This window comes from Pleurodeles waltl, chromosome 9 (assembly GCF_031143425.1).
Source record: "Pleurodeles waltl isolate 20211129_DDA chromosome 9, aPleWal1.hap1.20221129, whole genome shotgun sequence".
NCBI lineage: Eukaryota > Metazoa > Chordata > Amphibia > Caudata > Salamandridae > Pleurodeles > Pleurodeles waltl.
This window is the reverse complement of record NC_090448.1, coordinates 802,813,022-802,838,716: the sequence shown is the minus strand read 5'-3', so window position 1 is coordinate 802,838,716 and position 25,695 is coordinate 802,813,022. Positions and strand designations below refer to the sequence as shown.

Genomic DNA, 25,695 nt, shown 5'->3' with positions numbered 1-25,695 from the left:
GGGGCATTCCATGGGTGCTGCTTTGTGTTTTTCACACAGCAACACTCATGAAACATGAAGAAATCTGACGTATTCCCAGATTTACTAGTCTGGGAATGCGTCAGATTCCTACACCACCTCAGGGTTGGTGTAAGAGTGACACAACGTGGCAGAAATAGGGGTGTCCATTTCTGCACAAAAGCAATCACGCCCATATGGTGCAAAGGTGCCTGCATTGGCGTATGGCAGCAATTTGTGCACCAGCACAGGGGTAGAGGACCGAAATGTGCCACGTCTTGTAGAAAAGGCACATTTCTGCCCTTTCCCAGTGGAGCAGGGTGGCGCAGCAAGACACTTGCTGTGCCGCCCTGCACCATGTGAACGAGGCCCTTAGTCCTTTGTAAGAAAAGTAAATATTTACCTTCGCAAGTGATTTTATAATGTGGGAAAAAGTTCATGAGACACCCTGTCAGCCCTGGGAAACGCAAACTTACTTTCTCCCTTTCCAGACAAACAGCAAAGCGCACAAGAGGCTGAGACACAGGGACCCCTTTACAGGCTAAAAGGTGACAATTCGCTCCTTCACTAAACTCAGGTAAAGTAGACCGGGTGGAAAGTGATCTCTCATTCGTAAGAAGAGAAAAGCTTAGCAATAGGAAATTTCAATCAATGCCTACCGATGTTCGGAAGCTAAAACAAGTCAAGGGTTCGTGCCCGAGCAACTTCTGCCTTCTGTGTGCATGAGACCCATTGCCAGCACAGCCTGCCACTTCTATCGCTAGTACCGAGTCACCCCTCATAGTTTCCATACCTACTTGTATACAATTAAGACGGGGTAATCTATTCTCTTATCTTCTTTAATTTGGCTTGAGGAAGTTGTTTGACATAGCGACCTCAATTGAATTTACATTTTGCGTTCCTGTGCGAGCCACAATGTCTTTTGATGATCTCCTCCACCGGACTGGCGGCATGGGTCGCTACCAGTTTATTCAGATTGTTATGCTGATGTTTCCCGTAATGATGACGCCCATCCACCACCTGCTCCAAAATTTCACAGCTGCTATCCCCAACCATCACTGTCAAATTCATGCCAAGAATAACGAAACGAGGTGGCCCAATGTGATTGGGAACAATGACTCCAAAGAAGTCCTGCAAGTGTTCATCCCATTGGACGAAAAGCAAATTCCTGAAAAGTGCCTGCGTTTCACCTTAGCCCAGTGGGCATTTGTGAACTCCAGTACCACAGGTGACAACGTCTCAACAGCAGACGTAGAACCCTGCTTGGATGGGTGGATATATGACCAGAGTAAATTTGCTTCCACAATCATCACTGAGGTAAGAGCACAATTAATTGGCCTCTTCAGAAAAAAGGTAAGGATTGCTGTATTCTAAGGGGCATATTTATTAAAGGCTTGCGTCAGTAGAGATGGGTGATGTACAGTGGAGTGTCATCGACTGAAGAGACATGAAATGGAGTTTGGTGGAGTTGAGTGTTACAATTAGAGTGTCAAAAAGTGGTATAGAGTGTAACCGAATGCTGTAGAGTGTAGTGGCATAGAATGGAGTTCAGTGGAGTACAATGTTGTATAGTTCAGTGTTGTTGAGTGTAGTGTTGTACAATAGAGTGATGGAGAGTCACGTACAGTGTAGTGCTGCACAGTGGAGTATCATTATTTGAAAGGGCACAGTGCAAGGTAGAGTGGTAAGTTATAGTCAGTGTTGTCTACCATGCAGTGGAGGGGAAAAGACTGAAGTTACACACAGTGTAATAGGCTAGAATAGAGAGGCGTACGGTGGAATAGCATAGAGTGGAGTACAGTGGAATGGCATAGAGTAAAATAGTGAAGAGTGGATTAGCATAGACTAGAAAAGCATAGAGTAGATTAGCACGAAATACAGTGGTGTAGAATGGAGTGGTGTACACTGGAGTGGCGTAGAGTGGAGTAGCATACCGCGGAGTAGCGTGTAATGGAGTGCATACAGTGATTTAGGGTAAAGTGGAGTGGTATATAGTAGAGTGCTGTAGGGTATTTGGACAAAATATTGAGTTTGAAATATCAAGATACAGAAATATCAGAAACAAATATTGTAATAAAAAAGTGTGATGCAGCAATATCGTTGACAAGAATATTTATATTTTGGTAACTAATATTGTTTTCAATAATATAGTTGTAAAAAATATTTTAATTATCTTTATGTTTGTTAGTTCATATATTAATGTTATATTTTGAATGTTTGTATAATTGTTAACAAAATGTTTAACTATTGTTTGTAATTTAAAGTGAATCATAATTTTAAATTTAATTGCTAATAGTAATTTATAGTAGCTGTTTGTGAGGTTTGTAGGGCTACAGGGTGCACATTTATTTAAGTATAATTAAGTAACAATTATTCATAGCAGTAAATTTAAAAAATAATGTACATATCTAAACATACACATATATATATATACACATGTGTGTGTTTACATGAGTATATATTTATATATAGTATTAAATCTGTTTTTAAATAATGTATTTTACATTTTAATAATGTGATATCTCAACATATCTAAGAATTACTATTTCAAAATATATATTTAATGAAAATCAATATTTATGTATTTTTTTAACAATATTAGTGTAAATTATATTTTTTCTTAAATATTTTCGTACTTACCACTTTAAGTATAGGGAGACAATATTTTTTTAATCAATATTTATGCACAATATTTCTGTATCTCAATATTGTTGATTTCGATATTCTGTCAGATATCCATGGGGTAGACTGGGTTAGCAAATTGTGGAGTAGCGTAAAGTGCAATGGCACACAGTGAAGTGGTGTAGTGTAATAGCATACAGTGGAGTGGTGTACATTTGAGTGGCATCCAATGGAATAGTATTGAATGGAGTCGGGTAGAGTGGATTGGCTCACCCTGAGTGACATAAAGTGGAGTAGTATACAGTGGAGTGGCATGCAGTGGAACTGCATAGAATAGAGTGGCATACCATGGAATGGCACAGAGTGGAATAACATATACTGGAGTAGCATACAGTGAAGTGGAATACACTGAAGAAGTGTAGAGTGGAGTTGCATACAGCGTATTAGGGTAGAATGGACAGACATATAGTGGACTTGTGAACAGTGGAGTGGTGTAGAGATGAGTGTTGTACAATGGAGAGACATAGATTGTAATAGTACATAGTTGAGTAGCATATAGTGGAGTGGCAAATAGTGGAGTGGTGTAGACTGGAGTGGTATACAGAGGCATGGGGTAGAGTGTAATAGCATACAGTAGAGTGGTATAGATTGGAATGGGGTCCAATCAAATAGCACCACATGAAGTGGTGTAGAGTGGAATGCCATACACTGGAGTGACATAGAGTGGAGTAGCTTACAGTGGAGTGGCATAGGGTGGAATCGCATACAGTGGAGTTTTGTAGAGAGGGGGTGCATTCAGTGGAATAGAGTAGAGTAGAGGGGCATGCTGTAGAATGGCATAGAGTGCACTAGTGGTTATGGAGTAGCACCCATTGGATGGGTGTACAGTGGAGTGATGTAGACTGGAGTGGTGTACAGTGGCTTTGCGTAAAGTGCAATAGCGTAGAGTGGAGTGGCATAGAGTGGAGTCTTGCGCAATGGAGAAGCTTGGAGTGGTGTGCCATAGAGATGATTAGAGTATAGTGAAGTGGCTTCAGTGGTGTGTAATATAGATGTATGTGAAATTTAAAACCTTTGGTACCTTTATTTCCTAGGCCTGCTGGTGGCTTCCTCCAGGGGCAATTTTTTTTTTTTCATTTTGTCGCAAATTTTCTGTAAAATTGAACAAAAAAAACTCAGAGTCCCATATGGAAAGAAATACCTTTCAGGATGAGATGGGGCCAGTGGCGCACATATAATTTATGGGGAGGGGTTATGATCCCACTCCCCAAGCCTTAAGAGGTGTTAAGGACTCCATCCCCGAAGCTGTTATTTCATTCCCTTTTCATTCCTCTCACTGCATGGGAGCCAAGGAAAACTGCTCCCACGGAGTAGAAGCAAAGCCAGCTTCAGCTGCACCACTGAAGGGGGCAAGCAGGAGCCTGCAGTTATGTGGGGTTCTGGGCCTCCACCCACATTGCCCAAAATGAGACCAGCTGTGGGGTGCCCTGGTTGGAATTCTAGCATCCCGGTCAAAAATAAACAATCAACCTGTCTCCTGCAGGGAGCCAGTGGGGCTGCAGGGGACCTGGGGGTCCCCCTGAGGCCCCCAAGAATAATAATGGCCTGTGGTGGCCCAGGTGGGAACTGGGGTACCCCTTTGGTGTCTGAGTGGGGCTGGGAGACCCAGAAAAAATAAAGCAAAGGGTGAATAATAAATTAGGAAACACCAAGAAACATTTATTTTGATGTTTTGGGCGATGCAAGGAGTTTTGCAGCACACCCCACCAACGTTAGAAAAAAAACATTAAGACTCCTGGGTCTTTGAATCCATGATCCCAGGAGAGCTTACCATATTTTTTCAAATAATATCCCAGGCTGGAGCTTTTGCTTTACAGTTGGAAATGCAGTGCCATCTAGGGTCCGTATATATGCTGCATTATTTGTGGCTCTCAGCTATATCCAAAATACACAAGGTCCTGTTCCTATGATTGCGTTTCTGGGATTAAAAAAATGATTAAAGAGGTAGTGACATGTTTGTTTTTTATGTTTTTAAACACAAAAACAATACGTCTCTGAGCATTCATTTATACATTTTAACCACAAAATGTGATAATACAAGCTTTGTCACACACAATAATAAAACGGGATAAAACCAGTAGGCTCACTTTTTACATTTTAGTGCTCCAGGAGCTTGTGCCTGGTGTAGACTTGGCTGCTCAGAGGCTCCATCCTATGACAAACCCCATGCTGCACACAGCGGTTTGGATATAGAGGGGCGTGCATGGTGGTGGCTTGAATAATAGTTATCTTAGTGCATGAGTTATAGTTACTTAAGATAACTATAACTGGTGAATTTCAGTGGTTTTGAATGTTGTAAATGTCAGGGTTTAACCAATGTCTTCACCTAACTATAATGTCAATTTATCCTTTGCTTTTTTCATTGAATTACTACATTGATTTTCACATAAGGTAATATTTTATTACCAGAGGATTGCCCGGATGGCCTGCATCCAACCACTAGCAGGCAGCCATAGTGGTGGCACCCCCCACTGGTCCCGCCCGTCCCCCCCCCCGGGATTCCCAAAAAACTCAGACCACACCAATTTCGCTTTTATGGAAGAATTGAGGCCGCAGTTTATTAGGCAATTTTTTAACTTACAAGTGATCCTTCAACCATCATTTTATTTTAATCCAAGGGCTAGTGCCCTTCTTTTCACAGGCCTCCCAAACACTGTGCCCTACTTTCAGTGCTGGCCAGTTTGCCCCCAGGTGCCCTATCACCTTGGGTGTAACTAGTCAGCCCCAACCGGGTTACCTTTCACTTCCGGTGCAACACTTAATTGTTTCTGGGTAAGCCTCTGCTTCCAACCAAGCCGGGTGACCTTTCACTTCTGGCACAACCACACCTTTTTAGGGCAAGCGTCTGCTCCAGCCCACCTGGTGACCACTCACTTCCGGTACCACTATAATTTTATTCCTGGCAAGCGTCAGCTTCCAGCCAAGTCACCTTTACCCAACTTTTCGCCAGCCACAGGCCTTGATTGTTTCCTTCCGGTTCAACACACAAGGCCATTGTGGTAGCCCGCCCGTACCACCCTGGATCCTGGCTGTCAACTGTTTGGGGCCTGTTCCCCTCACGCAGCCCATACACCTAAGGATCTCCTGTAAGTCTTCTTGCCTCTGAGACGTTTATCCCTTAGCGTACTCAATCTCTTCTCCCTGCCTTTTCTGCAGGTGGGTGGGTGGGAGTACTCTTAAGAATCCCCAGGAGAAAGAGGGCACCGTGCCAGACGCCTGCCATTAAATACCTCCCCACATCCACATTCTTCCCTTTAAATCTACGACTGGGCTAGACCTAGTGTTTCCCTTCTATCCGTACTTCTCTGCCTGCCTTGCCCCACCCATTACTCCTGATAAGCCCGGGTTCTGCTCCCTGGGGATGGCCTTCACTAAGGCCCAGGTCCAGCTATGTCCCCACCCTATTCGGTGGGGGCAGTACCCAGGGGCATAGCGGTGGCACCCCCCACTGGTCGCGCACCCGGCCCGGATCCCCAGAAAACTCAGACACCACCAATTTCGCTTTTATGGAAGAATTAAGGCCGCAGTGTATTAGGCAATTTTTTAACTTTCAAGCGATCCTTCAACCATCATTTTATTTTACTCCCAGGGCTAGTGCCCTTCTTTTCAAAGGCCTCCCAAACACTGTGCTCTACATTTAGTCCTGGCCAGTTTTCACCCAAGTGCCCTATCACCTTGGGTGTAACTATTCAGCCCCAACCAGGTGACCTTTAACTTCCAGTGTAACACTTAACTGTTTCCGGGTAAGCGTCTGCTTCCAACCCAGCCGGGTGACCTTTCACTTCCGGCACAACCACACACTCGTAAGAATCCCCAGGAGAAAGAGGGTGCCGTGCCAGGTGCCTGCCATTAAATACCTCCCACCCCCCTATCCACATTACTCCCTTTAAATTTATGACTAGGCTAGAACCAGTGTTTCCCTTCCTATCCGTACTTCTCGGCCTGCCTTACCCCCCCTCATTATTCCTGATAAGCTTGGGTTCTGCGCCCTGGGGGTGGCCTCCACTAAGGCCCATTGGGGCAGTACCTAGGGACAAAACCCATGAGCAGCCAAACCCCTGCATCACACAGCATTACATACGACACCTGTGGGATCATAGTATTAAAAAAGATTCTGAGTGCGACATCTGTGTATACCAAAAGTGAGGAGCAAGCTGACCCCTACCCTGAACTTCATTGGGGCCCTGGAGACCCCTTCCGCTGAGGCACAAATTTAATAAGAAGGGAGAGGTTGTGCTGCCCCTTCCTTGGGCCATTCATGTCCCTGGGGATGCCATCCCCTGGGGCCCGGCACAATATGAAAAAGGAAGGGGGGATGCAGCCCTCCTCACCAAGCCTCATTGAGGCCATGGGGACCCCATCACCTTGGGCCCCCTAAATCTTAAATGGGAGGGGGCAGACACCTCACCTACCCAATCTTGTAAAGGCCCTGGGACCCCAACCCAGGTGCTAAAATATAGTTTTTTTGGGGGGCGGGGGGTGCACACAGCCTCCCTTCCTGAGAACCTAAAGGCCCCTGGGGACCTCATTCCCTGCACCTCCTCTACTGTGGTGTCCCTAGAAGCCCACTTCAGAGACACCATTTCCCTGCCCACAAGAGCGCAGGCAGAGGAACATGTCAGCTCCCACCCAGCAGGAGCTCTAGTAAATGCTTCTGCCAGCTGGGAGCAGACTTTTGTGTCTGTGACCACGCTCTTGCCAGCAGGGAAACTCAGATTGATACGCCCGGAGGAGCAAGCAAAGACAGCTACTCCAGCCAGGCTGGAGCAAAGTTGGCTCTTGCACCACCCAGGATGTGTGAATGAAGGGAGCTGAAAGGCTGTTGGGGCTCTGAGGCTCCCACAGCCGCCCCCAGCATAATGTGATGAGTGTGCCCCCGGTGGGCATTCAGGGACCCACATAAGGCCACAGGGGATGGGTCCCTGGGTCCACCATTGACTCATGGAGTGAGACCATGTGTCCGCTTCCCCTTAAAGGGTGCCCCTTGTGGCTCAGGGAGGGTGGCATGCAATACATCCCCTTTACTACTATGCTTTGTTGCCAAAGGGGTCCCCAGGGCCACAATTGCCTTGGGAGGGGGGCACAAAACGTCCTCCTCCTAATTACAAAAAAGGCCCCAAGGGATGGCCTCCCCAGGGTCCTTTTATGTTCGGGAGGGTGGCTGTGTAGTCCCTCCCCTTAATTAAAATCAAAAGGCCCTGGGTTATGAGGTCCCTGAGGCCTTAAAAGGCTCAGGAAGGGAGGGCTGGAACCTCTCCCCAATAAATATAAAAGAGGTGTTCCAGGTGGGTGTTGGACACCAAAATGAATAATAAATGAGTGGTAGGAGTTGCTCATTTAATATTCACTTCTCCTGTAAAGGAGCACCATATAATGCCCACCAGGGCTTTTTTTGTTATTGTTTTAGCTTGGAATAGGGTGGGGCACAGGAAGGCCTTTTTGAATATTTTTGGGTGCTGCAGGAAGTCCAGCACCCAACTGCAACATTAAAAAAATAGTAAGTCTCATTAAATGATGACCCTGACTGTCCCTATTTATTTTAACATTCTTTACCCACAATATGTAATAATACAAAATTTGTAAAAAGAAAGGGTCATGGAGTTTTTTTAATTAAAACTTTACTAAATATATATATATATATATATATATATATATATATATATTGATAATATTGATATGCTTATCCCATGGCTGCCCCTCCCCTTTTTGGATATATTTAGCCCCAGAGGTGAGGTCACCGAGTTCCAACAGAACTTTAGGGAAGGGGGCCAAATACCCCCCTCCAACTGTATTTAGGATTTGGCCCCAAAGGATGGGGCCCTCAAGACGCACTAGAGGCTCAGAGAAGGGGGTTGCATAATGTACATTATGCTCCAGGGAATGGGGACCTCATGACTAGAAGTTGCTCCAGGAGCAGGGCCCTACTCATAACCCCCCCTCAATTCTTTTTAAGTAAAGACCCCCAAGCCCTGGCCTACCCCTAGATCCACATTTAAAAAAAATAATGCGCCAGTCAGCCTTTTTAGGGCCGAGCCTGCGTCGCATGCGCTTGCGCATGTGTTTCGCTTTCAAGACGCTTTAGGAGTTAGAAAAGGGCATAGAGCCCCGTCCACGTCATGTCAGTGTCTTTCATTGGTTTGTGGGCTTGCCTGTTAAAATCTGCTTGCTTTCATTAGTGGAAGGCATGCATTTGTCATGCCTTTTCCGGTGGTTAACCCTCCTCGAGCGCAGCGACCAAGTACAAGCGAGAATCGATGTTTCACATAAGGTTTGTGGACTACGTTTTATCTTTTGTTCGCAGCGCGATCTCGCTTGGCAGAAGTCGGGCGCTTTGCATAACATCGACCCTGTTACATAGTTAATTGCACTTTTGCCGGTTACATAAATAATTGCACTTTTGCCAATAGGTTTAATTACGAGTAAACTGTAGCAGCGCGATTGCGCTGTTTTTTCCCATTCAATGTAGCAAGAGAATGATCACAATGGAGGAGATATAATGGGGGACTGTTGTTTTTTCTGCAGATAAGTCTGTAATTATAAGGGGCAGGGGGGATGCAGGTAGACGACAATGTTAAGTTCTCTGTTTTGCTGGCAGTGCCAGAGGCCCCATCCAGGATAATATTGTAAAGAAACACAATGGCATTTGATTCTCCTAGACAAATTGAGTGATATACAAGACTTTTCACATGTGAAATCTCCTGTTGTCCTGACTGCTTAGCCAAAAAAAGAGTTTGGGGTAATCCTTGTGTTTCCAAACCCTGCTTTTGATGTAAGGTGAACTTTAAAAAAGCATAGTTCGATGACCTCCTAATACACCCTGCCGAAATGCCGTGAGTTGCTTCATTCACTAGCTGCGACTGCACATTATCCAGGCGGATGCACGCACTGCGCCTTCCTCGTGGAAATCTCGCCGAGATTTTATTTCATACTCCTTTGCCATTGTGCGTTCTCCTAGCAAGCGAACTTTCACTGGGGTTAGCTCTCTGCTTTAACGCAGATGATTAACATGGCATACAGCGCGTGGCTACGATTAGTTTGTACCCGATTATTATGATTATTTATCTTTTTAGAACTTATATATGCCTAGGTGAGTACGGTATGTTATTTTTATATTGTTTTATATCAGGTTGCATTCAGATCTCCTCTCGGTGACAATAAAGGCATCTTCCTCTGCGTCTGCATCTAGTCCCCTTGGGAGTGTTTGTTATCAGTAGGACCATCTGTTGCTCTGGTTACACAGGGCGGCTCTGTGGTGGCTTAAGGAGCGCTCCCTTGGCACTGCTCCCCCCTCAGCTCATTTTACATTTGCTGAATTGAGTATGTATTGTTGACGGCGATATACTCTCATTATGAAGGTGCTAAATTATCTGTGGGAATTATATTTTTGAGTGGTGGGAGTATTATAATAGATTTTTGTCCAATCAAGACCCTTTCCCTTTCCTCCTGGTGGATTTTCGAGCATCGGTCTGGCCTTTAAGGCAATCAGGCAGTTCTTAACGGGCTTGTTTGACAGGTTAGTGCATAGGCCTTTTTCTAATATTAGCTGTTTGTGAGCATGTTTTATGGCCTGCTGGGCCATTTTTTACTGTTGATTTCGCTGATATTAAAACAAACGTTGCCTGCAATAAGCCTAAATCCACACAGTCCTCCAGGCCTTGCAAAACAACTGCACAGTGTACCTTAAGTTCAAGACTGCCCCAATTTGGAGACATGGGCCACTTTTTAGGGGCGAGCGCAAAGCGCTCCGTCCCTCTTCTAATCTCTCTTTAGGAGGATTTTAACCACGCCCATGTTACGTCAGTCACTTTCATTCGGTTGTGGGCTTACCTTTTAAAATCCGTTTGTTTTCATTCGTGAAAGGCATGCATACGTCATGCCTTTTCCGGTGTTTAGCCCTCCTTCAGAGTACCAGTAAACTACTGGAAACATACGAGGCTCCATCTTTTTCTATGGTTTATGGACTACTTTTTCCTCTTTATTTCATAACGTGATCGTTTTTTTTTTTTTTTTTTTTTCATTTAATGTGGCAAGAAAACTCCGGGTTAGGAGTTTACAACGCTAATAGCTCTAACTCGATGTATTGCGAGACCCGTTGCATTGCAAATGCTTGTTTTAATATGCTGTCATCCTGCAGGGGTCACAGTTTAATTTTTTTTTCCTTATTGTAGCCCCAGAGAGGAGGAGGAGGGAGACCTAGGGCAGGGTAGTCCCTTTCCCCTTATAGATTTATACCTTAATACACTCAGGACAGGGACTACGTTCCCAAGTCCTGTAATGGCTACATTAAACATTTTTTCTCATGTTGCAGGAAGCCAATCAGCTCCTGTTGGAGACTTGCGCCTGTGGGAGTGAGTTGGCCAAGGGAAAAAAACTCCCTAAGCCAATAAGAAACTATTATGTTTAGAAATTGGTTTACAAGGACTCTTGCAAGAGACACACAAACCTAACCGGTTAAAGGTAAAAAGGTAAAGATACTTTTGAACCCTAATTTCTCAAAAACCTACTGAACAGATTTACACCAAATCTCAAAAAGCACACTTTTTGGACTAAGATCTAGCTTTCTGACAAATTTAGGGTAATTCTTATATGTCTGGTGAAGGCATTGTTGTAAGGCAGTTTCCTGGAGCCATTCTCTTCAAGCCTCCACTGCTAGGTAGACGCATTCTAAAAAAGTAATATAATAACACATGATGCACACATAAAATGCACAAATAAAGGAGGTACTTTTCAGCCTGTTTTATTGGACAACTCTAGAAAATATATACATCAGCAAAATGCTGTGATAGGATACCAAACCTGATGACCAACAGCTAAAGAAAAAAAGCCAGTGACTGAGGAGTATTGGCACAAAGCCTCGTTCTCTATGTTTCAGTGTGTACCTTTTATGTTTTGTGAGGAGGGTAGTGGTGACATGAGGTTTGGCCAAATAATTAAAACTGTTGGTAACAAGACTGAAAATGTCAAGATATAAATGCAAAAGAAATAGCTTTATCTAGGTTTGATCAAGCTTTCTCTTGGTGTTCTTAGATTGGAGTGCAGTGCAGTTTTCATCTATTTTTGAATGTCCTTGTTTCTGAAATTTTAAAGAATAATTGAGCTTTGTTTGACATGATAATGGCTTGAGTTGGCTGAAAACGGGTAATACATTTGGACCAAGGTGGATCGAAGGGGAGTCAAACAATTTCTTGCCCAGGGAAAAATCCAGAAGATAGTACTGCTGTCAATGAGTCATCTAGTTGATGACTGTCAGGGCTGGCATCTCTTTATGAGACAGAGGTAAAGCCCTTGGAAGTACAGAAGACAAAGGGACCGCATGGGATGGGAAATCTCGAACCAATTTAACGTTGACAACAACTATGGTGAAGCAGCACATTCTTGCATGATGAAGCAGCAGATGAGTAGTTGACAACCAAGGTGGTTGTCAAGTCCCGGGGGGAGACTCTAAGAAGGGGGGGGGGTCAGGTCCCCAAAAACCTAAGGGGGGAGGTAGTAAGTGTAGGAGGCTGGACTGCCTTATGTTGGGTACCTGATGGTACTTACACCTTGTGCCAGGTCCAGTTATCCCTTATTAGATTAGTAGTGTTCTAGCAGCTTAGGCTGATAGAGGTAGCTATAGCAGAGCAGCTTAGGCTGAACTAGGAGACATGGAAAGCTCCTACTATACCACTTGTATCATATAGTACTATATCATATGAATCACAAAACTCAGAGTTACTAATAATAAAGGATATACTCCCTAAGGAGGTAAGTAAAATACACAAAATATACACACAACAAAATCAGGTAAGTAAACAGAAAAGTAGTGCAAACACTGTGGAATACAGTAGGATGCAATAGGCCTAGGGGCAACACAAACCATATACTAAGAAAGTGGAATGCGAACCACTTAGGGACCCCAGGCCTAGTGTAGTATGTAGAGGGTTACTGGGAGTGTAAGAAAACACTAAGGGTGTCCAAGATACCCCACCCCAAGACCCTGAAAAGTAGGAGTAACGTTACCCTACTTCCCCAGAAACACACTAAAGTTGTGATAGGGGATTCTGCAGAGACCACAACAGACTGCAAAGCACTGAAGACGGATTCCTGCACCTGAGGACCTGTAAAGGAAGGGGACCAAGTCCAAGAGTCACAAAAGTGTCCGGGGACAGGAGCCCACTAAACCCCGGATAAAGGTGCAAAATGGCTGCCTCCAGGTGGAAGAAGCTGAAGATCCTGCAACTACGGAAGATGCCAGGAACTTCTCCTTTGCACAGAAGATATCCCACGGCGTGCTGGAGGATGCAGAGTTATTCACATGCATAAAGACCACAAACAAGCCTTGCTAGCTGTAAAGGTCGTGGTTGAAGAAAATGGGTGCTGTCCGCGCCCAGAAAGGACTAGGAGGTCGCCCCTTGGAGGAGGTGACAGAGGGGGCGCTCAGTAGCACAGACAGCCCACGCAGAAGCATGCAGCACCCGCAGAAGCACTTGAACAGGGGTTCAAGAAAACTGAGCATGGAGGTCGTCTCAACACTACAAAGGAGAGTTCCACGAAGCTGGTGGTCAACTCAGTGAGTTGAGCAATGCAGGACGGAGTGCTGGGGACCTGGGCTATGCTGTGCATGAAGGATTCCTTGCAAAAGTGCACAGAAGCCCTAGCAGCTGCAGTTCGTGCAGTACACAGGATTACTGTCTGGCGTGGGAAGGCAAGGACTTACCTCCACCAAATTTCAACAGATGGACCACTGGACTGTCGGGGTCACTTGGATCCAGCACCTGTGTTCCAGGGACCACGCCCGTCAAGATGAGAGGGGACCCAGAGGACCGGTGATGCATACGTTTGGTGCCTGTGTTGGCAGGGCGAAGATTTCTTCTTGGCTTCCAGTGCAGGGTGAAGGCAGAGAGCCCTCAGAGCATGCACCACCAGGAAACAGTCAAGAAAGCCAGCAGGATGAGGCACTACAATGTTGCTGATAGTCTTCTTGCTACTTTGTTGTAGTTTTGCAGGCGTCCTGGAGCAGTCAGCGGTTGATCCTTGGCAGAAGTCGAAGAGGGAGATGCAGAGGAACTCTGGTGAGCTCTTGCATTTGTTATCTGATGAGAAACCCACATGAGAGGCCCTAAATAGCCCTCAGAGGAGGATTGGCCACCTAGGCAGGTAAGCACCTATCAGGAGTGGTCTTTGACGTCACCTGCTGGCACTGGCCACTCAGAGGGCTCCATTGTGCCCTCACACCTCTGCATTCAAGATGGCAGAGGTCTGGGACACACTGGAGGAGCTCTGGGCACAACCCCTGGGGTGGAGATGGAGAGGGGAGTGGTCACTCCCCTTTCCTTTGTCCAGTTTCACACCAGAGCAGGGGCTGGGGGATCCCTGAACCGGTGTAAACTGGTTTTTGCATGGAGGGCACCATCTCTGCCCTTGAAAGCATTCACAGAGGCCAGGAGAGGCTACTCCACTCAGGCCCTCAACAGCTATTTCCAAAGGGAGAGGGTGTAACACCCTCTCTCAGAGGAAATCCTTTGTTCTGCCTGCCTAGGACTGGGCTGCCCAGATCCCAGGAGGGCAGAAGCCTGTCTGTGGGTTGGCAGCAGCGGTAGCTGCAGAGAAAACCCCAGAGCGCTAGTTTGGCAGTGCCTGGGGTCCATGCTGGAGCCCTAGGGGATGCATGGGATTGGCATCCCGATACCAGATTTGGCATGGGGGAATAATTCCATGATCTTAGACATGTTACATGGCCATATTCGGAGTTACCATTGTGAAGCTACATATAGGTATTGAACTATATGTAGTGCAAGCGTGTAATGGTGGCTCTGCACTCACACAGTCCAGGGAAATTGCCCTGAACTATGTGGGGGTACCTTGGCTAGTGCCAGGGTGCCCTTACACTTAGTAAGTTTGCACCTAACCTTCACTATGTGAGGGTTGGACATATAGGTGACTTATAAGTCACTTAAGTGCAGTGTAAAATGGCTGTGAAATAACGTGGACGTTATTTCACTCAGACTGCAGTGGCAAGTCCTGTGTAAGAATTGTCTGAGCTCCCTATGGGTGGCAAAAGAAATGCTGCAGCCCTTAGGGATCTCCTTGAACCCCAATACCCTGGGTACCTAGGTACCATATACTAGGGAATTATAAGGGTGTTCCAGTGTGACAGTCAGAATTGGTAAAAATGGTCACTAGCCTGCAGTGACAATTTTAAAGACAGAGAGAGCATAAGCACTGAGGTTCTGGTTAGCAGATCCTCAGTGACACAGTTAGGCACTACACAGGGTACACACATTCAGGCCAAAAACTATGAGCACTGGGGTCCTAGCCAGCAGGGTCCCAGTGAATCATATAAAACACACTGACACATAGGGTTTTCACTATGAGCACTGGGGTCCTGGCTAGCAGTATCCCAGTGAGACAGTAAAAACACACTGACATATACCCACAAACAGGCCAAAAGTGGGGTTAACAAGGCTAGAAAAAGGCTACCTTCCTACAGTAAGCCCACCACAGAGACCCCCTCTGTGCCCCAGAACCCTCAGAAGGAGGGGAGTAAGTTTTAATCCTACCCTGAAAAGCAGAGGCAGGGCGACCCAGGGTTGAAGAAGCTCGTAGACAGTAAGGCCTGCTTTGACTGTCAGCACACAGGTCATTTCAGGGGAGATGCGGCCTGTCTCAAGAGGGTGGTTAGCACTGGGCTGTCCAGTGTAGCCATAGAGGAGGACTCTTCAGATGGTGAAGTCCTCATAGCATAGGGGTGGGAGACAGGACCGGATGGCAAACTGGTGATCCCTGAGGGTGGGAGTAGGCACTTTTACCACATTCAGGTGAATGGGATCCCTACCACTAGCCTGAGAGACACCTGTGCCAGTCACACTATAGTGAGTGATTGGTTGGTGACCCCAGACATGTATGTCCCAGGAGAGACCAGGAAAATCAGGATAGCCACAGGTGAGGTCACCAACAAGCCTGTAGCCATAGCGTCCCTAAAGAGGGAGGGTATCCTTGACTGGTTTAGGGTGGTAGTCAGTGCTGACCTCCTCCTGGATTGTATCCTGGGAACTAACCTCCCAGAGATCAGTCTGATCCCAAATGAGGCGGTTGCCCATGGTGCCCCCCAACCCAAAGTCCTGGGGAACCAGTTCCTACAGTTATGAGACAGAGGTCCCCAAGGAAAGGGAAGAAGAAAAAGAAGGGTAGGCCACTCTTAAAGAGAGTTCAAGGGAGCCAAAAGCCTTCTTCCCTAGTAGGGGTGGGCCAGAGTTGGCACTGGTGAGGCTTCACCTGACCCCAAGGAAGTCCTGAGTAGTCAGGAAGCTGTCCAGATTCAGGATGTTGCCCCTGCACCAACAGAAGGGAGAGTGGAAGGATGTGGTAGGCCCCCACTCTAACAGCAAGAGGTGTGCAGGATCCCACAGTTGCCCCTAAAGTAGCTCACCAACCTGTTAGTCAAGAGCTTAGGGTGTGGTTCTGTGTGCTGACAGCGGTCAGTAGCCTCTGCTGGGTGCTGGCCTTCCTGGCAGAACTGCACCTGGCCAGGGAGACAGATCCCAGGGGCAAAAGCAAAGTAAGCCCCCTGACCACGCTGGTTATGGTGGGGTTGCTCAAGTGTTGGGTGACCGCTTTGGGTAAGCTAGGTGTTGCCCTAACAAAGTTAGGGATATGGGAGGATATGGGAGGTGGGCACCTCACTACCCAAGTTGGCAGAGAGAGAGGAGGAAGACCCCCATATAGGTAAGATACAGTTTAAAGTGTGCCCTTTCACTGTTGGGATGGGTTATTTACCCAGAAGAGTGACCATGACAGGAGGATGTAAAGCAGAGTAGGCCCTGCAAAGGGACAACCAGTTTTCCTCACTGTCTTCCTCACCTGACAAGCCGGGATGACTCTTCCAGGGTTGGGCTGAGTCTCCTGGGAGTGTGGCTGGGAAGGTGGGCTTGTGTGAGAAAACAGGGCTGATTGCAGAGGCCCCCTAACTTTTTGCCCCCATTTTCCACTTTTTGGTGGTGTTTTCCTGACTCTGATGGTGCCCTGGGTACTGCTAACCAGTCCAGGACCTGTGCTCTGTGTAAAATGAGTATGTAAATTAGGCTAATTAGAATTGGCAGTATCAACCTACCTATAAGTCCCTAGTATATGGAAGGGCATGTAGGTTTAGGGACCCCAGCATATGTGGTGCACCCATAGGTGCACTGCTGAGGTTCACAGTGTCATTTTAAAGGCAGGCCTGTCTTGCTGGCTGCTTTTAAACTAAAGGTATATGCAAATTCAACTTGGGAATTAAAAGCACTTTCAAAGTATTAAACTACCTTATTTGTACATATAAGTCACCTCTAAGGTGTTCTCTATGTGCCCCTATGGTTGGGTGCCATGCAACTATAAGCAGGGACCTTATACAAATTGTTTTATAAGTCCTGGTGAGGTATAATAGCCAAATTTGTTTTTCCCTCACTATAGTGAATGGCCTCCATAGGCTAAAATGGGGAAACTTTATTTTAATTAAAAAAGTCCCCTTAAGTGTCCGATACCTTGAGTTTGGTGTCAAATTGATTGTTATAATAAATCCGACAACTTAAAATTGTTGGATTTTATATAACAATTTCAGGTACTGAGTTTTAAAACTCTTCTTGAAAGTTGACAACTTCTGCTCTGTAGTGTCCTCCTCTAATTGGCCAGCCTCTGGCAGCCTGGCTAGGCTGCCTTGATGAGGTGTGGAGTGGCCTGGGCTGAACACAAACGATTTGCCTTGGGGGGAGGAGATCTGCCTCAGCAGATGGGGAAGCAGGAAGGGGGAGGGCCGCCAAATTGGTCTTCAAAGGCAGGGAAAGACATTTGGAGCAGCCCAGCAACTCCCTCACATTCTGAAACCCCAGGCAATCAGATGCCCTCTTGATTAGATTAGTAGAGGGCAGGAGAGGAGTGTGTTTAGGATTTGTAGCCATACCAGTGGGAGGGCTAAGCCAGATGTAACCTCCAAAAATCACTTTCAGCCATGTTGGATGTTCGAGGAATGTTGCTCCCTGGGATAGATTTTTGCCACACTTCCCATGAAGTGGTCATCAAAGGGGGAAGGACCCTGTCTGGGATTGGATCCCCAGACCCCCCTGCTTCCCACCCAGGAGCAAGGATAAATATGGCAGAGCTGCACCCACACCTCAGATCCCTACAAGGAAGAAAATCAGAAGTAGAAGGACTGCCCTGCTGGACCCCTGACCTGTACCTGGACACTGCACTCTAGGGGACTGCCCCAGCTGCACACTTGGGCTTCACCATAATAAGGACTTTGCCTGGCTTCAACTGGTTCAAGGAGGGACTCCCTGTTTGCTGCAGGTGACAAATAGCTAACCAGAGTCCCCAGCCTCTGATCTTGAAGAAACTGACCAGCTGACAAACTGTCCAGTGGCAGTTTTGGAGTTTGAGCCAGGTGCATTCTGGGAGTTGGAGTCCACACCCTCAAGGAGCAACTCAGAGCTTTGGAACCTCGGAGTGAGCTGTGTACTCCTAAAGGACCTTCAAAGGCCTTCTGAAAGAAGATCCAGAAGTTTGGAGAAAATTGGTGAACTTTTTGGAAAAGCTCCATCGAGGGACCGACCCACCACAGTGAGTCTAGCTGTCTTGCCTCAACCGCAAACCAGCCTGACTTGCAGGTTTGTCCTGCTGAAGAAAAGCTCCAAAAAAGTGACTTTGTCCGAATATGGAAAGTTGACCGGGACCTCCCTTGCAGTATATTCAAAGAGGGCTCCAGGGACATCGGATCAATATTTATGTTTGGCCCGGTCGAAGGATTTTCATCTCGAAACATCGTCTAAGTCCAAACGTGGAAATCTTCAGCGAGGTCTCCTGCGACGAGCATCTGAGGAAGGGTTCCATGGAGGTCGGATCAGACTGGCAACTTCGTCCTACTGAAGAAAATCTTCAAGAAAACGACTAAGTCCGAAGGTAAACTTTTCACCAAGGCCTCCCACTTGCTGTAGCTGAGCAGGACTCCAAAATGGTCAGCCATAAACTTTGACTTTGCCCCAGTTGTGGTGCGACCAGATGACCAGATTGGCGCTATTCATTTCTATGCGCTAAAAAACACTAAGGGGGTCATTCCAACCCTGGCGGTCGGTGTTAAAGCGGCGGCCAACCCGCCAACAGGCAGGCGGTAAAAAAAATGGAATTCTGACCCTGGCGGATACCGCCAACAGAGACCGCCACTTTAACACTCCGACCGCCACGGCAGGACAAACAAACAGCGCGGTGGTCACCGCCAACAGACAGGCGGGAGACAATGTACCGCCCACCCTATCACAACCCACCAATCCGTCACCTTTTCCGGGGCGGTAGCCCCGCCGATAAAAGCACGGCGGAAACAGCCATTACGATCGGAAAACGCTCACCTCTACACACTCCACGAGGAATCTGGACAGCATGGAACCCGAACTACACATCCTACCAGCAATTGTCTTCCTGCTCCTCTACCAGGAGCACGAACGCCGGCGCAGAAGACAACGGTGAGTACTGCACCTACGACACAGGGGAGGCAAAAAATTACGGGGACACACATACGCGACACACCCACCCTCACCCTCACCCACAACTACATACACATCAATGCAGAGCAACAGCTCAGAGTGACACCCCCAAACCCCCCGGAAGAATGCAAAGACAAAATAAAATGATCATGAAATTTGAAGTATATTGTACGGCTAAGTAAAAAAATATATCACACATCTATAACTATATATACATATGTAAATTGTCCTGTCCAAATTGGGTATCAGCCATTGTTCGTGGGCCAATGGGCCTAAACACATGGGCAAAGCCCACACAGGATACCCGACTCCAATGGAGAGAACACTGCAGGGGCATCAGATAGCAAAACTACAGGCACCTCAGGGGGAAAGGAAGGGGGGGCACCTCAGCCAGATGAGTCCACGACGCCAGATCCACGAGGGGCCTCCATGGCCACTGTTCAATCCTGGGGAGTGCAAAGCCACAGTCTCACAAGTCTCTACAGTGGGTGGATTGCCCACTGTGCCATCCTGGGGAGTGCAAAGCCACAGTCTCACAAGTCTCTACAGTGGGTGGATTGCCCACTGTGCCATCCTGGGGAGTGCAAAGCCACAGTCTCACAAGTCTCTACAGTGGGTGGATTGGCTACTGTGCCATCCTGGGGAGTGCAAAGCCACAGTCTCACAAGTCTCTACAGTGGGTGGATTGCCCATTGTGCCATCCTGGGGAATGCAAAGCCACAGTCTCACAAGTGGATTACAGACTCCACTGGTTCTGGAGGAGGCATGGTGCCCAGAGTGCTTTGTGCAGCCCTGCCCAACACAGATGCGGGCCTGCCCATTCTGCCAATGGGCCAGCGGTGCTTGAGACAGCGGTGCCCAGTGGAGCGGTGCAGAGACCGCGGTGCCCAGCGGAGCGGTGCTTGAGTTGAAGTGCCCAGCGGAGCGGTGCTTGAGTTGAAGGGCCCAGCGGAGCGGTGCAGAGACGGCGGTGCCCAGCGGAGCGGTGCTTGAGTTGAAGGGCCCAGCGGAGCGGTGCTTGAGATGAAGGGCCCAGCGGAGCGGTGCTTGAGATGAAGGGCCCAGCGGAGCGATGCAGAGACGGCGGTGCCCAGCGGAGCGGTGCTTGAGTTGAAGGGCCCAGCGGAGCGGTGCTTGAGATGAAGGGCCCAGCGGAGCGATGCAGAGACGGCGGTGCCCAGCGGAGCGGTGCTTGAGTTGAAGGGCCCAGCGGAGCGGTGGAGAGACGGCGGTGCCCAGCGGAGCGGTGCTTGAGTTGAAGGGCCCAGTGGAGCGGTGCTTGAGATGAAGGGCCCAGCGGAGCGGTGCTTGAGATGAAGGGCCCAGCGGAGCGGTGCAGAGACAGCGGTGACCAGCGGAGCGGTGCTTGAGTTGAAGGGCCCAGCGGAGCGGTGCTTGAGATGAAGGGCCCAGCGAAGCGGTGCTTGAGATGAAGGCCCCAGCGGAGCGGTGCAGAGACGGCGGTGCCCAGCGGAGCGGTGCTTGAGTTGAAGGGCCCAGCGGAGTGGTGCTTGAGATGAAGGGCCCAGCGGAGCGGTGCTTGAGATGAAGGGCCCAGCGGAGCGGTGCAGAGACGGCGGTGACCAGCGGAGCGGTGCTTGAGTTGAAGGGCTCAGCGGAGCGGTGCTTGAGATGAAGGGCCCAGCGAAGCGGTGCTTGAGATGAAGGGCCCAGCGGAGCGGTGCAGAGACGGCGGTGCCCAGCGGAGCGGTGCTTGAGTTGAAGGGCCCAGCGGAGCGGTGCTTGAGATGAAGGGCCCAGCGGAGCGGTGCAGAGACGGCGGTGCCCAGCGGAGTGGTGCTTGAGTTGAAGGGCCCAGCGGAGCGGTGCAGAGACGGCGGTGCCCAGCGGAGCGGTGCTTGAGTTGAAGGGCCCAGCGGAGCGATGGTTGAGTTGAAGGGCCCAGCGGAGCGGTGCAGAGACGGCGGTGCCCAGCGGAGCGGTGCTTGAGTTGAAGGGCCCAGCGGAGCAGTTCTTGAGACGGCGGTGCCCTGTTCAGTGGTGCTTGACTTGAAGGGCCCTGTTCAGCGGTTCTTGAGACGGTGGTGCCCTGTTCAGCGGTTCTTGACTTGAAGGGCCCTGTTCAGCGGTTCTTGAGACGGCGGTGCCCTGTTCAGCGGTTCTTGACTTGAAGGGCCTTGTTCAGAGGTTCTTGAGACGGCGGTGCCCTGTTCAGCGGTTCTTGACTTGAAGGGCCCTGTTCAGCGGTTCTTGAGACGGCGGTGCCCTGTTCAGCGGTTCTTGACTTGAAGGGCCCTGTTCAGCTGTGCTTGACTTGAAGGGCCCTGTTCAGCGGTTCTTGAGACGGCGGTGCCCTGTTCAGCGGTTCGTGAGACGGCGGTGCCCTGTTCAGCGGTGCTTGACTTGAAGGGCCCTGTTCAGCGGTGCTTGACATGTGTGTCCAGGTCACCAGATCCAGCCATGACATGGATTTCACTCGCCACCTGACATGTGGCTGCCGGGCCCTTCGTGCACATCTGTCGTCTCGCTTGCGGGGCCCTCCTGTGCTGCCGTACTGGGCCCGTGGGTGTCCTCCTGCACACCTGGAATGGGGCTGGTGGCGCCCTCCTGGGCAGCTCGCCTGCTGCCGGACTTGTCGGGCGTGCTGCCCTTGCCACCCTTCCCTGCTCGTCTGTGGCCCTTTCCTCCCTTTGGCGGTGTGCCAGGTGGCACCCCACTTCCTGACGGTGCCAGGGTAGTGCTTTTGGAGCCTGCTGTTTTTGGCCTCTCGCGCCAGGCACTGGCTTTCTTGGCTTTTTTTTCAGGGGGTGGGCTGGCCGTCTCTTTACTCCTAGCCGAACTAGCTGGCCTTGAAGGTGGTGAACTCCAAAATCTTTGGACTATTGTCTTTGTAGGTCCAGATTTTGTGGTGGCTGAGGTGCTGATTGGAGTCTTATGAGATGGAGGGGGTGGGTCAGTTGTTGGAAAGAGGTCAAGGTTGGAAAGGAAAATCAATTTAGAAAGACAGGGACGGGTTGTTGTAGTGGGTATGGGAGTGGAGGAAGAGGATGTGGTTGTAGGAGAGTGAAGTCTGGTGTCTTTGGGTGTAGGTGCTTGTGCTGGAGGCTGTCGTGAGGTGGATGGCTTTTGGGTGGGTGGCTGTCTGCGTTTGTGTGGTTTGGAAGAGGGGGTGACAGACACACTGGGAGAGGACACAGGGGACGTGTAAATGGTAGTGGGGGTGGTGACTGCACGTGTGCGGAGTGTTCTGGTGGGTGTGCTGGTGATGGACGTAGTGGCTGAAGATGTTGTGCATGCAAGTGTGAGTGGAGACGTCACAGGGAGGGAGGAGGGAGACGAGGAGGAGGGGGACACAGAGGAGGCAGTGGCTGTTGGCATGTCTGCATGTGGATGTTGCTTGGGTGAATGCTTGTGTGATGTGTGGTGCTTATGTCTGGATGAGCTTCCCTTGGGTGTTGAGGTGTGTGCAGGCTGGTCTGTAGGTGTGTCTGGGATAGGCAGAGGTACAGGGGAGTGGGACTGGGTTGAGGAAGTTGGAGGAGGGAGGCAGGAGACAGGGACAATGGCTGCCGTCAGTGCTGAGACCAGAGCGTTGAACGATCGCTGATGGTCAGCCTGACCCGAATGAATGCCCTCCAGGTATACATTACTCCGGTGCACCTCCCTTTCTACACCCTGGATGGCATTCAAAAGGGTAGACTGCCCAACAATGAGCGTCCTCAGGAGGTCAATGACCTCCTCACTGAAGGCAGCAGGGGTAACTGGGGCAGGGCCTGAGGTGCCTGGGGCGAAGGAGATGCCCACCTTCCTGGGTGAGCAGGCACGGGGCGAAGGCTGAGGGGCTGCTGGGAGGGCGGAGCTGGTGCGCTGGGTGGCGGCTGTACCTTTTGTTGCGGTGGGCACGGATGTTGCCGCCACCACAAGGGAGCTCCCTTCCGAGGACGTGTCTGTGTCGCTGGTGTCACCACGTGTCCCCGCTGTGGAGCTCCCCTCGCCCTCTGTCTCACTGGTGAATTCCGAGTCAGTTGCATGGCCCTCCATGGCCATGTGAAATGCAGCTCCCTCGTGCTCCGATCCCACTTCTCCTCCGCCTGATGATGCTAATGCACACATGAACAGGAAGACCACCAAAAAGGGGGGGGGGGGGAGAAACAAAGACATGTTGAGTGCATGCATTGGCGACACCGTTGGCGGAGAGGACAGACACAGAAGCCCCCTGCACTACGCCGAGCACTTGGGGTACACTACTCAATCCGTGGGACATGGCCTACAAGCCTATGGACGACAACTCCACACATAGGTGACACAGGGCCATGAATAGCTGTACTAGGCAACCTACAGAGGTGGGGGGCGGGGGCACAGGGCCATGCCTAACGGAGGGGCCTAGCCTACAGAAATTGCCCTGGCCTAGGGATACCCACAGCCCTCCTCCCCCACCCAGACACCTCCAATGTGCGCAAAATCAGCAGAATGTGCTTGTACTCACCCCCTTGTGTCTGCTGTGATGTCCTCACGCGCCCATCCAAATCGGGGTAGGCCACCGCCAGGATCCGGGACATCAGGGGGGTCAAACTTCGACTGGCACCCCTCCTACGTTGGGAGGCCATCCCCAGCAGAGCCTCTGCGGTCTTCCTGCTCCCGCGGCGGATGTCCTCCCACCTCTTCCGGCAGTGGGTGCCCCGTCTGTTGTGGACCCCCAGGGTCCGGACGTCCTTAGCGATGGCACGCCAAATGTCGATTTTCTGATGGGTGCTGACCTATGTGACATGTACAGGGGGAGAAAATAAAAAATCATCACCTTCTGCATGCTCGATGTGAGTGGCCCCCCATCCCCACCCTTGCCATGTGGCACATGCTCTCATCTGTCGTTTGATGCATGCCTCATTCGCTCCCCTCCCCACCATCTTTCATTCACCCCACTCAACCCAGGCATTGGCCATAAAGCATGGTCCCAGTTTACTTACCTGTTGGTCTGGAGGACCGTAGAGTAGCGCATACTGGGGGAGGACCCCATCCACGAGTTTCTCCAATTCTTCAGAAGTGAAGGCAGGGACCCTTTCCCCAGTCGCAGCAGCCATTGTCTCTTCCAGACCGAGGTCACAGCAGCACTTGCAGTATAGGTCCTCTCCTGTGGAAGATCAGGTATCGAGTGATTAAGCAGATAGAAAATGGCGGTTACGCCCGCGGCGGTGCATACCTCGGCGGTGCGTACCGCGACCGCCGGCGCACATCGTCATTGGCTCCTGAAACCCATAGGGTTCTATCTTAACCAATGCGGCTATGCGCCGCGGTCTTCGAGATGGAGGAATCTTCCTGTGTACAGACCGCTGGTGGACCTGTCGACAATGGAAGAAAGACATGTCATACTGACATACAGGCTTGACAGAGCCACTATACAGGAACTGTGTACCCAGCTGGAGCCAGACCTGATGTCACCCATCCGCCAACCCACAGGGATCCCCCCTCTAGTGCAGGTTCTGTCAGTACTCCATTTCTTGGCAAGTGGGTAATTTCAAACAACAGTGGCCATTTCATCAGGGATGCCTCAGCCTATGTTTTCCAAGGTGTTGTCCAGAGTGTTGTCTGCCCTGCTGAAATACATGCAGAGCTACATTGTTTTCCCTGAGGTGGGCGATTTGTCTACAGTGAAGGGTGATTTCTATGCGCTTGGACATATTCCCAACATCATTGGTGCAATTGATGGGACACATGTTGCTTTGGTCCCCCCCAGCACGAGTGAACAGGTGTACAGGAACAGAAAAAGTTATCATTCCATGAATGTCCAGGTGGTCTGTTTGGCTGACCAGTACATCTCCCATGTAAATGCCAAGTTCCCTGGGTCAGTGCATGACGCGTACATCATGCGAAATAGCAGCATCCTTTACGTGATGGAACTACTTCAGAGACACCGTGTGTGGCTAATTGGTGACTCTGGTTACCCCAACCTGTCATGGCTACTGACCCCAGTGAGGAATCCCAGGACCAGGGCAGAGGAACGGTACAATGAGGCCCATGGGCGTACTAGGAGGGTGATCGAGCGGACCTTCGGCCTCCTGAAGGCCAGGTTTAGGTGCCTCCATATGACAGGTGGATCCCTAATGTACTCACCAAAGAAGGTGTGCCATATCATCGTGGCCTGCTGTATGCTTCACAACCTGGCTTTGCAACACCAGGTGCCTTTCCTGCAGGAGGATGGTCCAGATGGTGGTGTTGTGGCAGCTGTGGAGCCTGCGGAGAGTGAAGAGGAGGAAGACGAAGAGGACAACACAGACAACAGGGACACAGTAATACAGCAGTATTTTCAATGACATACAGGTAAGAATCAACACCGGCATTTTTCATTTACTTAAAGTCTCCTGCCTCTCTACTGTCTGAGTTTCCCCCCAGTGTATGTTAACTGAGTTGTGACTTTCCCTTCCAATTTCAGAGATGTGGGCCCCACTCCGTGACCTCTGCTTTGTTTCCCCATGGACTACAGCTGTGTGACAGTGGTATGTTGTCATCACAATGTAACTGGACATTTTGGCACGGTTCTGTGTAATACATTTGTTCAAAAATACAGGCAGAC

General features: G+C 49.4%; 1 protein-coding gene across 1 annotated transcript in view; it reads left to right on the top strand.

Annotated features, from left to right (window-relative positions):
- Window positions 1-427: 427 nt before the first annotated feature.
- The window catches only part of LOC138260001 (solute carrier family 22 member 6-B-like), an 896,476-nt gene continuing 871,208 nt past the window's right edge, over window positions 428-25,695 (top strand). Inside the window, exon 1 of the mRNA XM_069208048.1 lies at window positions 428-1,314. Within this exon, the coding sequence (XP_069064149.1) occupies window positions 913-1,314 (402 nt within the window). The 5' untranslated portion in view covers window positions 428-912. The remainder of the gene's footprint in view (window positions 1,315-25,695) is intronic.